This window comes from Eptatretus burgeri, chromosome 11 (genome assembly GCF_056783735.1).
Source record: "Eptatretus burgeri isolate ZD-2024b chromosome 11, Ebu_testis_v1, whole genome shotgun sequence".
Classification (NCBI taxonomy): domain Eukaryota; kingdom Metazoa; phylum Chordata; class Myxini; order Myxiniformes; family Myxinidae; genus Eptatretus; species Eptatretus burgeri.
In genome coordinates, this window is record NC_140971.1 from 1754563 (window position 1) to 1771215 (window position 16653).

At 42.3% G+C, this 16653-nt stretch overlaps 1 protein-coding gene across 1 annotated transcript in view; it reads right to left on the minus strand.

Moving 5' to 3' along the window:
• Positions 1-16653, minus strand: part of LOC147016284 (polypyrimidine tract-binding protein 1-like) — a 45135-nt gene that overhangs the window by 25491 nt on the left and 2991 nt on the right. Inside the window, exons 4-11 of the mRNA XM_085844873.1 lie at positions 16451-16623; positions 10417-10563; positions 10149-10307; positions 9186-9296; positions 8905-9094; positions 8426-8473; positions 8169-8305; positions 6991-7024 (exon numbers count right to left, since the gene is read on the minus strand). Of these exons, the coding sequence (XP_085700999.1) occupies positions 6991-7024; positions 8169-8305; positions 8426-8473; positions 8905-9094; positions 9186-9296; positions 10149-10307; positions 10417-10563; positions 16451-16623 (999 nt within the window). The remainder of the gene's footprint in view (positions 1-6990; positions 7025-8168; positions 8306-8425; positions 8474-8904; positions 9095-9185; positions 9297-10148; positions 10308-10416; positions 10564-16450; positions 16624-16653) is intronic.

The following is a 16653-nucleotide window of genomic DNA, read 5'->3' on the forward strand; positions in this document are numbered from 1 at the left end:
CTTCAGTTATTCTGAGGTGGTCCCTTCGGGTGAGTGCCTGGAATGTCTTATCCATGATAGAGAGGATCCCTGTCTCTGTTATCATCTGAGCTCAAGCATTTGAACATTGGTATTGCAGCACTCGCTAAGGTTCGGAGACCGCATCGTGGGTGGTTATACCTACTATTGGTCTGGTTGCTCTGATGGTGACCATGCCCAAGGAGTTGCAGTAGCTGTGTCCAACAAGCTGACTCCAATGATAATTGAGGTAACACCGGTCAATGAGCGTGTGAGACCAAGGATTTGTCACTCCTTCGGTTTCATTTCCCTGGTGTCTGTATATGCTCCGACTGAGGCGAGTGATCTCAACGTGAAAGACATTCTATTCTACGCTTGAGTCTGTGGTTGAGCAGTGCCCCAGGCGAGATACTCTTCTCGTCTTGGGGGATTTCAATGCATCGACTGTCGCTGATAGAGATGGTTATGAGAGAGTGTTGGTCCCCATGGGTCTGGGACTGTGAACCAGAATAGCACTAAGTTCCTCGACTTTACAAGAAGTCATGGACGTAGGGTGGCTGGTTCATGGTTTCAGCACCCACAGGCTCATCGCTGGACTTGGTATTCCAACACTGGTGGTGTGGCAAAGGAGATTGACCATGTGCTCGTTGATGATCCAGAACTGCAGGGTCCACCGGAGTGCTCAGTTCCTCAATGCCGACTGCTTGTTGTAGCAACTCTGAAGTTGGAGCTTAAATCTAGAGAATGGTCCCATCACAGCCTTCGCTGCATGTTGGCAAGCTCAAGGATGAGAGGGTAGCTGAGGAGTTTGCGAACAGGATGAGTGGGGATTTGGGAGGTTTGGGTGCTTTGGGGAATCCTGAAGAGTTGTGGAGTGCCTTGAAGACCACCATCCTTGATGTCACCAGTGGACGTCTTGGAACTCACCATAGGGTGAAGAAGAATTTTGTCTCTCAAGGGACACTGGATGCCATTGACCAGAGTCGCAGGGCCTGACTTGATGGCAGAGCTGAGCTGTTCAGGGAGTTGAGGCTTTAAAATGTACATGCGCCGAGGGTGGACAAGAAGTCATATGTGCGTGAAATCGGTGAGGGGGTAGAGCATCACCTGTGGACAGGTGATTCTCGTCCCACTTACAGGGGAATTCGCGCATTGCGCTCATCCAAGCCCATCCCTCGGAGCACTGCAGTTAGAGCAGAGAGTGGTAGGCTCTTGACAGAGGATTCTGAAGTGAAGGCCCGCTGGGCCGGTTACTTTGAGCGGTTGTACCAGGCTGATCCTCCAGCTGTCGAGTTGGACGTCAAGGGTGTTACAATCCCTGTTGCTGACCCTCGAATCAACTGTGGTCCACCTTCGCTTGTGGAAACACGGGCTGCGGTGAACCAGTTGAAACGGGGCAAAGCTCCAGGGATCTGTGGCATCCATGCTGAACTTCTCAAGGCTGGTGGAAATGCTGCACTCGTGTCGTTGCATGCAGTTTTGTGCTCTGCCTGGAACATAGGCATCATCCCAACTGATTGGAAGAGGGGCCTTGTTGTTCCTCTCTGGAAAGGGAAGGGTGATCGCCAAGACTGCAACAACTACCGAGGGGTGACGCTGCTCTCAGTGCCGGGCAAGGTCTTTGCTCGGATAATTCTTGATAGGGTACGCCACCATCTGCTTGAGCACCAGCGTCCAGAGCAGTCAGGCTTTACACCAAAGAGGTCAATGAGTGACCGTATCCTTGCTCTTCGTGTCCTCACCGAACGCAGACGAGAGTTTCGGCAGGGGCTGCTTGCAGCCTATGTTGATCTCTGTAAAGCGTTCGATTCAGTGAATCGGGATGTCCTCTGGAGGATTCTTGGTCTTCGTGGGGTGCCACCAAAACTGATCAATCTGATGTCTGAACTCTACTCTGGTACTGAGAGTGCTGTGAAGTGTGGTGGTACCATCTCTGACCTATTTCCAGTTGTTACTGGAGTTAGTCAGGGGTGTGTACTGGCCCCCACACTTTTCAGCACTTGTATGGACTGGATTTTAGGGAGGATGTCAGAGAGATCAAGCTGCGGTGCATCGTTTGGCAATGTCAAGATCTCGGACCTTGATTTTGCAGATGATGCAGTCATCTTTGCGGAGACTTGAGATATGCTTTTCAGGGCCCTCGAGGTGCTGAATGAGGAGTCAGAGCCGCTGGGATTACGGGTTTCTTGGGTCAAAACTAAGATCCAGGCTTTCGGTGACATCTTGGATGCTGCTGTCCTGTCTGTGTCTGTTTGTGGTGAGGATGTTGAGGTCGTGGAGAGATTCACTTACCTTGGCAGTGAATCAGAGGTCAATAGACGTTTGGGTCGGGCCTGGGGAGTCATGTAGTCACTGGATCATGGGGTGTGGCGCTGCCGGTGCCTGTGCGGGAGGACGAAAGTCCGAGTCTTCAGGTCCTTGGTACTTCCAGTCTTGCTCTATGGATGCGAGACTTGGACTCTGACCAAGGATCTGAGATGGAGACTTAATTCCTTTGGTACCAGGTCTCTTCGGAGACTCCTTGGCTATCGCTGGTCGGATTTTGTGTCCAACGAGCGGTTTCTGAGAGAGACTCGGATGAGATTTGTTGCCTGCATAGTCCGTGAGCGTCAGTTGCGGCTGTATGGACATGTGGCTCGTTTTACTGACGCTGATCCTGCTCACCAGATTCTCTCAGCGAGGGAGTCTCATGAGTGGAGGAGGCCAGTGGGCCGACCACGTTCCTCGTGGTTGCAGTAGGTTGACCATCATCTCAAGGAGATGGAGATGGGCCTGGCATCTGCCTGGGGGATGGCCAGATGGAGGCCCCTGGAGTACCAGCGGAAAGTGGACACAGCGACGCGCTGTTCTGGCACATGCTCCCATACCTGACCTGACCTGTTCGTGAGTCAGTCATTTTAAGTCCGAAGAAATCGCATCGACAAAGATCGGCTGAACTGGGTCTCACTCCCAGCAGTATCAGAAGATTAATGAAACAAGATTTAAACCTCTTTTCTTACCACATCACAACAGCTCATAAATTGACCGATGGGGATAAAGCAGTGCAGATCACTATGTGTGAGATGCTGCAGCAGAAAATGGAGGCAAACCCAAACTGGATTCATGATATGTGGTTTAGTGATGAGGCACACCTTCTTGTCAATGGTGCTGTCAATTAACACAACATTTCCTGGGGAAGTCAACGCCCAGATGAGGTTGAAGAGAAGTCGCTTTAGGGTCGGAAAGTCACTGCTTTTGTGGCCGTCAGCTACAGATGTGTGTTTGGGCCGTATTGGTTTGAAGACAAAAACTGAAGAACAGTTACCATCAATCAAGAACAATACCGGTCGATTGTCAGCACATTTTACGAAGACGTAAAAGACGGTGCTACCCCACATACAGCCAATGAAACGAATGCCTTTGTGCGTCAAAAATTCGGACGACGAGTTCTCAGTTTTCGTACGAAAAATGATTGGTCTCCACACAGCTCCGACCTCAATCCGCTGGATTCTTTTTTCCTCTGGGGAGCTTGCAAGGATAACGTCTACAAGGAACACCCCATATCTGAACCTGATCTGAAGGCAGCATTAAAATGTACAATAATGGATTACAAACTACAATATTAAAATGTACCATAAATAGATTACAAACTAAAATATTAAAATGTACAATAATGGATTACAAACGACAATATTAAAATGTACCATAAATAGATTACAAACTAAAATATTAAAATGTACAATAATGGATTACAAGCTATAAGATTAAAATGTACCACAAACATATTACAAACTAAAATATTAAAATGTACAATAATGGATTACAAACTGCAACATTAAAAATATATAATACTGGATAACAAACTACAATAATGAAATGTACCATAAATAGATTACAAACTAAAATATTAAAATATACCATAATGGATTACAAACTCAAAGATTAAAATGTACCATAATGGATTACAAACGGCAATATTAAAATGTGCAATTATGGATTACAAACGGCAATATTAAATATACACAATTTATGACAAGCTACAATATTATTAAAATACACAATAATGGCATACAAACTACAATATTAGAATATACAACTGATAGAAATCCAAACTACATTATTAAAATATACAATAATTTATTACAAAGTACAATATTAAAATATACAACCATGGATTACAAACTTCGATATCAAAATATACGATCATGAATTTCTAACTACAATATTAAAATGTAGAATAATTTATTACAAATTACAATATCAGAATACACAATAATGGCAAACAAACTACAATATTAAAATAGAGAAGAATAGATTACAAACTGCAATATTAAAATGTACAATAATCGATTACAAAGTACAATAATAGAATACACAATAATGCCATTCAAACCACAATATTAAAATATGCCATTATGGATTCGAAACTACAATGGATTACAATATAAAAATAGAGTAAACCCTCAAATATCACAGGTTTCGACCAATTGCGAGAAACCCATTGTGTTCCAATTTAGTTATCACGAGGCTTCATTTCGGCCAATCGCAGGTTTTGAGCCGAGATGGGTCAATGTTTGCATCGAGTATACGATTTCCTCCAAAGCCTTTTGTTCTTTCTTGTGCATCGTTTTTAATGAGCGAAAATGTAAAACTGTGGGCAAAATTAGTTGTGCCAAAAGGAGAGAAAGATTACAACGTTGTGCAAAAAACAAAAATAAAATCAAGTTGTTAGATAGGTTGGCAAGAGGTGATAGTGCAGCATCTTTGGGCCGCCATTACGGGATCAATGAATCGACTGTTCAGTATATCCGTGAGAGTGAGTCAAATATCCCTGCAAGTGTTGCCACAAAGCACAAAACTGTCATTCCAGTCCTGTGATCTTCATATTGAAAGGATGGAAAAAGCGCCTAATAGTTGGATTGAGGACCAAACACAGAAAAAAGTGCCTTTGAGTGAACTGGTGATAAGGAAGAAATCATTGTGGATTTGCCAACATTTCCACACCAGCATGGGCTGGTTTGAGAAATTTGAAAATAAGATTCGGCCTCCATCATGTAAAATTAGTCGGGGAAGCAACAATGACAGACCCTGATGCTGCAAAAAAAACTATCCACCACAGCTCATGGACCAAACTGAAGCGAAGAGATTTATGCTGGAGCAGGTTTTTTTTTTTCATGCCGATGTGGTGGGATTTTTCCGGAAGAGGATGCCATCTGATACCTTCCTCTCCATGCAGGAAAGATCTGCTCTGGGGTTCAAGGTAAGGTGGTTAAAGATCATCATACCCTTCTCCAATGTAGCAATGCTGCAAGCGACTCTGTCATATAGCTAATGGGGCTCTTCCGATCGCTGAATCCCGCTCCCACTTCCTTGTTCCCTCGCTCCAACATAATCATCATCATCCCAAACGAATTCTTGTGGTTTATATTTATGGCAGTGTATGTAATATTCTTACCCTCATCCATCTCACTGTTTTGAAACATCACATTGTTGTTTTGGAATAAAGTTAAATGGTAAAAGTCTTGTTTTTGTTTTTTCAATGTTAATATGCATTATATACAGGGGTTCACATAAATGGTACTCAGGTACTCATTCGCAGAAAAAAAAAGAAAAAGAAAACACGAGATGTGTACTTCAAAAAAGCTATGAAAGCTGAAAAGCTACAAACACAACAGAGGGTTTTGATGGAAGGTTTTCTCAGAGATAGTGTATGTCAGATTATTCCGTGCTAATTCTGATAAATTGAAAGACTGTATTGCGATTTCAAAATTTAAGTGCACAAAATGAAGTTTATAAATAACATTATAATTTACATTATAACTTATATGATTAAAAAAAAAAAATCTCGGAACACATGAGCAAGGAGGAAGAAGAGTTTCAGGAGCGTCTGGAAGAAAATAAGAGTGGCTGGTGAGTCTCGTCTGGAGCGGACGTTCTGAGGGAGCGTTTACAGAGAGGAGTAAGATGCATACTAAGCTGAGAGGTGCCTTTAAAAAAAAAAATAATAATAATAATAAATAAATCAATCAGTGGCGCTTGGGAAAGCAGACGAGCACACTCAAAGCGGACTTTTTTTTAACCCGTGAGTACCAAACCATTTATGCTTTTACTCATTGGAGGACCAAATTTAAAAAAAGTATTAAAAAAGTGTGAACCCCTGTTTATATATTTTTACATAATTATTTCAATTGTGATGTTTATTTCTGGTTGCCGCCGACGTTCCTCGATATTCTCTCGAAGCCCAGGAACCGAACCTCCCTTTTCCCACAGGCCCTTAGTTTTAACTATCACTGCATTTTCAAGGAACATAACCCCACTATATTTGAGGGTTTACTTTATACAAACTACAATTTTAGAATGTACAGGAATGAATTACAAATGACAATATTAAAATGTACAAGAATGGATTACATCACGAGGTTATTTTGGTATCAGAGAGGTCACAGCAGTTATTTTTTAGGATCGAAGTAAGTTGGTGTTGGAGGATTGACCACTTTACAACGGCATTAGTTTCAACAAACCCTCTCGAACCCCACCCGGTGTAATTTTCAGGCAATTTGTTTTCTTTCAAAGTGGAACACTACACGGCCAATGTAATGGTTTAAAATTGCATGCACGACATTTTTGGCCCAAAATTTTCTAAAATATGCATTTCAAAGTAATTTCACAATTAAATTCAATACAAATCAATGCTGGCATTTGTCAAAGCCTCCAAAGCAATGTTTCATCAAAAGCCGAGAATGAATTTCTGCCTGCAAGCATCAAGGCAAACACTGAACGTCTCTTTTAATGGTTTTGAAGAGTCCTAAAATGGTATCAAAGCTAAACATAATACAATAGCAGTACATTAGGAAGTCGAATTGGTGGTGAGAATAAGGGGTAGAATGTCAAGGGGAAGCAAAATGATAGCAGTGAAAAAAAATTGTGCAAGTATAAAAGTTAGCAGCAAGAAATGCTTAAAGACATACACAGCTGCATCAAGGTCATAAAAGTATGGAAATCGAGGCAACATACCAAAGAGGATAAATAAACTTTGAGGTGTGACCACCTGGAAAAATGGAAGAAAAAGATTAAAAAAAAAAATGGGGGAAGGGGATCACAGAGAGGCAACATGGTTGTGGAATGGGGAGGGAGCGCAGAAGAGGGACACGCAGAGCAGGAAGAGAACAGAGTAGAGTTGAGAGAAGAGGTTTTGGGAACAAATGAGACAGGGAGTGTGGAAAGTATGAGGAGGAAGAAAAGGGTGGGAAGGGAAGAGAGAAAATGGAAACAGTCAGTGTATGGAATAATCAAGGAAATTAAAAACAAGATAATAAGAACATAGATGATAATAATAAGAACAAAGATAAAATAAGAATAAAGGAAGCAACATTATTGGACAAGAAAAATAATGAAAGGAATTTTGAAGTGGAATAAATGTGAACAACAATGAAGATGAAATTCATAACAGCTAGAAGTTAGTACATCAACATCTGGAAAATTGGAGGAGTCAGAAAATATTGGAATAAAGGGTCTTGAAGAACCACGAGGAAAATTTTGGGAGGAAATAAACTGAAAGCTGTTGGAGCTAAGAGAAATTGGGCAGAAAGGAAATGTGGAAAAGCTGGTTTCAGGGACAGATGAGAACATGGACAGGGGGTGAGGGAGTGAAATGGGACAGATAGACAGACAGAACTGCATATGAAAACATCAAAATAAAAGGGAGGAAAGGAGGGTTGGGGTGGGGGGGGGGATGCGAGTGACTTTTCTGACTTAGTTTTCAGACGCCCTCTAACTTTTATCACGACCAGTCTTTGCAGCTACCACTCGCCCAACCACCATCCATCGCGGCTCTCTTATCCTGGACCTCGTATCAATCTTCAAGCAGATGTTCTCTTCAACTCGTGACGTTTATTCCTTCATACATTTTCTTGTCCACGTGTTTTGCTTATTTTTAGTTGGTTTCACACAACTGCAGGCAGAAGCCAATTTGTGTTCATATTTACTCAACTCTAAACACATGTGAAGATTATGTTGTCGTTTAACTTGCATCACACTTAACCAAGCCAGCAACACAAGTGTTCCCCCCGCCCAAGTTTTCCAGACAAAAATCAAATGATGTATGCATATGTTCTTGAACACAAATATGTTCACCTTTTATACATGAAGAAAGTAAAAACTACACGATGACCCATGACCCCTCAATCTCACACCTCAGAGTTCAGATTTGAAGCCAAGAGCACACAGTTGGGGATTGAGAGAGAGGCCGGAAGACCAGAAGGGAGGGGAACTCCTCTAACTGCAGCAGCTGCAGCTGGGAGCCCCAAAGGCATTCCGGGAACAGAGAGCCCTGGAAGCAGATAAAGATAATTGCTGAAGGGTGCTGTCATTTAGTTATTGCTGTTTGAATATGAGATGCAGGACAGCATGGCCACATGAGTGAAGGTTAACAAGGCCAGCAAACACTTACCAGCTTGAGGGAAGCCAATAGCTGCTGGAAAACCACTTCCATATGGCCCTGTCAAAGAGTCAAATTTATAAGACACTCAATGAAGAACAAGATGTACTTCCCATTCTACATATGAGATGAAACACTGAAGTTTCAAAAATACAGATCTACATCAGATCTTTTATTTTCACTTTACATCCACATTTGGTCACTGTAAAGCAACAACTTCAGAACGTTTTCCCAGTTTTGTTGTTGCTTCTTCCACCTACAAGGAAGTAATCCTGTTATTTTATTGACCCCATCTGAGCATTTCTTGACATTGTCATCATCTATTTGCCAAAAGAAAAAGCAAGTCATTTCAACGTCTCAAACAAATGTGCTCATGTTCACATTACTCACACCCCCATAAGCCCACTAACGGAAAGGCTGCAATAAAAAAGTGGCAAATTACAAACTTCTGAGTTTTCTTTCAACAATCATTTTGGTTTAAAACATCTCACCAAAAGCAGCAGCAACCATTGCAGGTTCAAATGCGGCTGCAACCCCACTTCCTCCATCACCCTGAGGCAGCTCAGGGCGGGTGTAGTCACGGGACTTGTCATTGTTGAATTTCACGTTTAAACTGGTAAGCTTGGAAAAGTCAACGCGGAGGGTACAACAGGCGTTGTAGATGTTTTGACCATCTAATGACTGTGTGGAATGGAGAGACAAATTCAAAGTATAAGGATTCATGAGTGGTGGACAGGATTAGTAGAGGTTGTGTATTTCTGGAATAACTTACGAGCTTTGCATGTTGAGCATGCTGAGCATCGGCGTATTGAAGAAGGGCCTGAAACTGACTGTTTTTTGTGAAAGTAATTACTTTCAAGACTGTTCCAAACTTGGAGAATATCTGCAAAGAAAATTAAGAGCACTCGATCTAAAAATTCTTCCACATCACCAATCATTTCATCCAGCTAACAACCGAGTTGGTTTAAAAGGTAGGTTACATGACACAAATATTCCTTCCCTCCATTATTCCTGCTCTGGACACTCCAGTGAACCAGAATAACAAGAGTTCCCATTCCAAGGAACTTCAACCCAGAAGTAGACCATGAGGTACAAAAAGCCTTTGCAGTGGTTGCATGTCTGTGTTGTACTTTGTAAATGCTGAGTGTGAAGCAAGGAAGCAGCACACACCACAGCACGTAACAGCAAGGAAGCAAAGTATTCAAACTGCTAACCTCCCAGACACAGAGTGGACGCTCTAACAATTCGCCATTGAGTCTGGTACTTTAACAGCATTAGGTAATACACCACGATGTTATGTACACAAAAATGGCAGAACTTTTTTATTTTTTGTTTAACATAGCCCCACCACCCCCACCCTACCCTGAAAGACCTACATACTCTCTTTTCTCCCAATGTCCTTCTTCTTCCCACACCCTCATTAATGCTTCGCCTTTCCATTCTTCTCTCAATTTTGCTGCTCATGATAACCTAACCTTTACCCATTTTGATCAATAAGTAGATAGCTCCAACTGATTTAGTGACTCACTCAAGGCAATAAGGATGTTTGGACGGAAACTCATTACGGCCCATACCGGCATGAAATTGGACTATAAAAATATTTTTACCAGCATGACATTTTTTCAAAAAGGGTCAAAATTAAAATTGATAAAGAAAAAATTCATTCAGTAACAATGCATGATATAGGCAACCCCCAACCCCCACTCTCCCAATCCTTTATCCTCCCTTACATTACCTGGTGCAAAACATCCAGACTGACAGGGTAGAACAAATTTTCTACAATGATATGCAGAACAGGACTGGCACCAACAGAGAGTACCGCATCTCCAAGTGCAGCTTCCAAACTGACGACACCACTCACTGAGCTCACAGCCTGGAGTGCAGCGTTTGCTCTCTAATGGAAAAATACAAGGAAAAAAAACATCAGAGACCAAGATCAAAAAATAGGGGTGTGGGACAGAAATAAACACGAGCTGAGATCAATACAAGGATATCAAACTTACAGCTTGTTGAGCTGAATTGTCAGTTTTCAGCTCCTTATAGTTGGAGAACTGCAAGTAAACGGGCTGACTCCGTATGTGCAAAGAAACTGACGAATAATAATCCACCATTGCCATGGCAATTTCCTCGGAACACATTTCGAGGAATGCCTGCAAGATCGAAAAATCATCTTAGAGCACAAATAAATCATACGACCACTTCCCTCCCATCCGAATAAACCCATCACCTCACCACAAAGGCCAGCATTATATGTACTGTACACCTGTAGTACTACCACTGGCTATTTTTATAAATTAAAAACAAAAAAGAATAATCGTATTTTATCGTTTTGTAACAGTAATTTTTCAATGAACCATCAAAATATCGTGTGATCTAACACTTTTCCTCCCATTAACTATAATATCAGGTTGCATATTTGTATTTGTCACTATAATCTATCTTTGTTGAAATGTAGTCTTAAAACTGTGGAGTTTGCTTGGTTAACAGGGCATTGGTTATATTATGCTTCCACTGACTGGCTCATTCAGCATATGTAGCGATTTAGTGTGTGCATGACAACCGAGTTGGAGTTCACCTGACTTCGGCTGAAAGCACACATCACTCGTACACTAGGCCGAGCAACATTCTTACATTGGCGAACGAGATGAAGCGTGCTTGGCAAATTAATTTAGCAGAGTCTTTTTCTCAAAGTAAAACCACACAACCATGACCACGATTCAATACGAACACTTGGTAGCAACAGCAGCTACTGCAGATAGTGATTTATCATGTCAACTTGAACTTTAAGGTAAGCCGTCTGCACTACAGCATAGGTCTTCAATAATCACTCCAGTAGGAAGCAGATGTTTCTATTACTGTTCAATTATCATTCATTTGCAATCCCTTTTCTTAAAAATAGATTATACTACGACATATAATTTTCCGTGTACAGCATGTGTGAGAGAGAGTTTGACTCGTATGCAGTCTTAAACTGCTGGACGAAATAAGTTGAAATTTGTTAGCTGTAGCCGATTTGGACTGTGACCGGGAGGGTTCGAAGCGTTAAAAAAATTTTTTTTATAGTGGTGGGGGGAGCGGACACAAATGTTCTATGTAAATGTTTATTGTGTGGTGCTGCTCCCAGTGGCAGTGTAATACAAGTCCAAGTAGTTAGTGTTATATTATAGGATCTGGATGAAAACCAAAATTTATAGAATCCAAAATTACTTGGTACATTCTCTGTATTTTATACAGTATAACCCACTGGATGAAATAAGTTCAAAGTGTTGGTTCTACTCTGGGTGGACATGGGCATGTTACAAGTTGTGATTGCCACCGTAAAACTTAAAGACCCCCCCCCCCGCCTCCCTTATAGGTGTTTATAGTCGGTATACATTTTGGACAAACTTATTACTTATTGGTTCTTATTATTACTATCAAACTTATTACGATAATATCAAACTTATTACAATACTTATTGGTTCACGAGCGCCAGCCAGTGACCACTATATTCGTGATGTCTGTGTGTCTGTCTGTCCAGAGCATAACTCCGTGAACTTTGATCCGATCTTGATGAAACTTGGTTATGTGTTCGATATCAATGTCGAGTTGTGTTTTCCTGGATGAGGGCGTGGCTACGCCCATTGTGGGCGGAGCCACGCCCCCAAAAATAGTCATTTTTAGGGGGTAGTGGGATTAAAAATCTATCTTCTCCGAGGGAATTGACTGAATGCAATGGGTTCTTCGGTTGTTGAATAGCAAAATGAATTATCAAAAAGTTGTCCGATTTTTCATTTTCGTCGTAAGGTCAAAAACTTAGAAAATTGCGAATTTTGACATAAAAATCATACGACCGCCCAAACTTTGAGAGCTCGGATGACTATTTTTTATGCATAATCTTGAGGTCATTCCCCACCTAAAGTCTGGAAACCATTTTTCTCTATCTCGAACACCTTGCCCGTGGCGCCCCCTTCAAGTTTGTTTTTACGCTGATTTCATCAAAGTATGGATAATCCGAGGAGTGCGAAATGCCATATAGCCTATATGACGTTATTTTGTTCCTGGAATGTCCAGAGAAAGTTTTGCACCAAAGGTCATAATCCTTGACCTTTGACCTTTAAAGGCCACAAAGGTCAAATTTTCAAAGTTGTGGGAATCGAACCGGGTTTTCGACCTTCTTCGACGAACTAACTCCAATAAGCTATAACACGTATCCTGTTCCCTTATTTTAATGTCCACAACATTGTTTTGTGACCTTTCAAGGTTATGCAAAGGTCAAATTTTGAAAGATGTTGAACGAAACCGGGTTTTCGACATTTTGCAGCTAATAACCTGTCACCCGTACCACATCATGTTGATCGTTTTTATAACTTGGTCAAAAATTATCACATTGTCTCATCCTTGACTTCTGAAACAATCGACATCGTCAAATACCGTTCGTGAAACATTGTCGTCTTCAGACTTGTTTTTATTAAAGTCAATTTGATTAAAACATGTAGTTGTACTCAAACAGAAGTTACTTAAATTATAAAAAATAAAAACTTCAACATGGGTGAAACTGCAGAATTTTTGAAGAAACAAAAGTAACGAGCAAAATGACTCCTTGCTAGGGTGATCAGGGGGCACACTCCCCACCCCGAAAATTGATGTTAAAATATGCATTTTGGGGGTGACCCTGTCCAAACTGGAACAACAAGAAATAACACTGCAAATTAAATTGATATTTGGGGAATAATTGTTTTTATTTCACCTGAACATCCATTGCTGGGAAGATTATTTTCAGTTTGTTGGTACAGCAGTTTATCATAAAACCATTGGGGCAATACCCCTGGGCGCTCACCTCGTAGCAGCTGGATAACCAGAGAACCATTGGTAGGCATTTATGACCCACAAAATATGTCATGGAGGAAAAAGTAAATACCTATGGATTATTGCTTTAATGCCATGAACAAACTTTGGTACATCATTGGTGATAAAGGTTATGGTCAAGTTTCATGGAAATTGTGTGTGGTTTCAAAGAGTGCAAATCCATATTTTGGGGGACAACCCCCCTGTAGACCCTGATTTTTTCTTAATGCGATGAACACTCCTTGGTACATACAGTGTGATGAAGGTTGTGGTCAAGTTTCATCGAAATTGTGTGTAGTTTTAGAGAAGAAGTTGCAAGTATTTGTGGACGGATGGACAGAAGGATGGAGCACCATCGCAGAAGCTCCGTAGAACTACATTCCAGGTGAGCTACTAAATGAATACCGAATGCCATATATATATATATATATATATATATATATATATATATATATATATATATATATATATATATATATATATATATATATATATATATATATATATATATATATATATGTTTGCAGGACTTTCAAAACAAGTGTTTTATAAAGGAGGGGGATGTCATGCATCATGTAATGGAGTGGTTTACCAGAATCACCCTCACTCCAGTGTAAAACAGAGCATTCATTACCCCCTTATGTTTTCTGCGCATTTCTTAACTTGGCGAATACTGGACTCGTTAACTTGTCTGCCCAAAACATCTCACCTGGCACCCTCTATTGTGTGCTCATGGCCATTTTGATTAATTTAGATTTCCTTTATTAAGTGGGTTTTCGTTATTCCGTTTTACCGGAGTGTACCTTATTTATTTATTTCTCCGCTAATTTTCATGTCCGTCTATCTTTTGGGGGGGGGGGGGGGTTTCACCTGTTTGGCTGTCTGTCTTGTCTATGAGCACGATATCTCAAAGAGTTAAGGACGGATTTGGACGAAACTTGGTGGACAGTTTGGGTGTGTGACAAGGAAAAATTAATTTGACGTCGATTCAGGTTCAGATCCAAATCCAGCCCATCAGTGGGATACATAACATAAAATGTTCAGCCTGGCGGAGGTACGCGCTCTACCGAGTACCGTTCTTGGTTTTACAGTTCGACATATGATGTCACGGAACCAATCCAGAAGGTAAATCTCCCTATACTATGCACTCATGGCCAGTGGGTGTACAAACTTCACAGCTGGGCCGCCTAGTCACATTGGTCATTAAGGTACGGCGTAAATTTAACTGTTAAAGGCTTTCTGTTGCTTGGGGAAGACAGTCGTTGGAAGCACCCAACAGACACCGTACATGCGAGAGAAAGATCAAGGTTAAAACGTCGTCAAATGTGGATCCGTGTTACTACAATATCATTAGAAAGGTTGTCAATGGCAGGGAAGGCATAGTGTTATGGATTTGGAAACCCTTTGCACACAAACAGACAGCAGTCCCTAAGCTCAGTTATTTCAATAAGTATGTGTATAGTTAGATTCTTCCCTGTGTTTAATGGGTGATTAAGTGTATGTGCACTGAGAGTTATTTTCTAGTTATTTTTGTTCATCAATTCCCTTCACTATCCGCACCACCGACTCCATTGCCCACGTGTTATTGGCTGAAGGCGTGGGCGGAGCCTCCATCGCCTCAGATCAAGGCTCCGCTCCAAAGAAGGGCATGGGGCGTTTCCTCCAGCCAATGGGAAGCCGGAATGCCAGAAACTACTACAGAGCCTCTTCGGGGGGCGGGCCACCGAAACGCCCCCGTCCAATGAGGAGGCAAGTTACCTCAGGACGGACCGCTCCCACCTCACGTGAGGAATGAATAATAGTGGGGGCGATCTGGCTGGCAAGAGGAAGAAGCCTCATCGCCTTGTTTGCCCTAGTTTTGCCTGCTGGGATTGTCTCGCTTTTGCCTGCTGGCGTTCTCGTCTTACCCGCAAGTACTCATCTCGTCTCATCCGTTCTTGTGCTGGCTGGTGTCCGTTGCTTCATTCCCGGTCCCTGGTGCTTGGTGCAGCAACGAAGGTGTGGGTTCGAGTCCCCACCCCCCCCCCCCCCGAACCAGCTTGTCTCAACCAGACCGCACAAGGCGGAAAGGTGCCCGACCAAACTCTTACCCTCAGCTCGCCTTCCCTCCCGAGCTGAAGGGTAAAATAAAGGCCAATCAGTCCCATTTATTTTGGGTGTGTGTGTGTGTGTCTGTCATGCCCGTCCTGTAAGTAGAGACTGTTAACTACCTGTGTTCATTGTACATTGCATTATATTCGTGAGAAGTCTGCACTATGTCTTATTATTGTAAATATGTTAAATGTTCCAGTTCGTTGCCTGTCGTTTCTACCATTGATCCAGCATGGTTTGGGCTTGAGAAGTAGTGAGGCCGTTTGTGCCATGAATTGTTCATTTGGTCCGGTGTGGCTTTGGTAACTTCTGCTCGGTAACGCCGGATCCGAGTTGGTGATAGCGACTCGGTTCAGACAAAGCCGGCCGAGGGTGTGGCTTCCCTGGTAGTTAGACGGCGTGGGTACTTTGGTAAATTGGAAATAGACAAGTGGACCCTACCTCACGCCATCAAAATATTGACGACCACGGTCCTTTAAGTGACTCCGGAGTTATCCGGGGTGACGACCTTTTAATTCCGGGTGTTCGGTGGGAGACGGCCCAATTGCTCCGTCTCGCGGTCGTTCCTCGCCACCGAACCCGGCAACACAATATATCCTCTTGAGGAGGTTCAGTCATTCAAACTCTTGGGTCTCACTATCAGCCATGATCTTTCTTGGGCAAACCACACTTCAAAGTTGGCCTCCAAAGCCAGCGACTGACTGGGAATCCTCCGTCATACAAAGTCCTTCTTTGGCACTCCTGAACGCTTATTCACCGACGTGTTTGTCTGCAGCTTGATGGGGATATCGATCTCCCCTGTTTGACATGATAATCAGTTTGACGCCGTGGAAACCAATCCCTCCAAGATTAGAGGAATCTCCCATGATAGAGCAGAGTCTATGGGTTCAATTTGGAGTTTAAGAAGCAAAACAATCTCCAAAGCTCTAATGATGCAGATTGAACAATCAATTCCTGAGATATATGTGGGGCGGGGGGGGGCAGGGGGAAATAAAATAAACAACAATAAATGTTGAAGTGGAGGTTTAACCCTTTAAATGTTTCCATGAAGCCATCACAAATCCCTTCAATTGTAATTACACACCAATCATTAAGTTAAAGAGTTCACCATCACCGTACCTGCCCTTTGCCTTTCAGCAGCAGCAGATTGGTCACCTTCCCAAAAGGTAAGGCCAGCGCGATAACCTCGCTCTCAGTGACATCACAAGGTAACTTGCGCAGATGAAGGACTCTCGAGGGACCGGAGGCTGTTCGATAATCTGACTTGAATTTTTTACTGTCGTTGCCATTGGCTGGAAGAAGGAACAGGGTTGGAGAGAAGA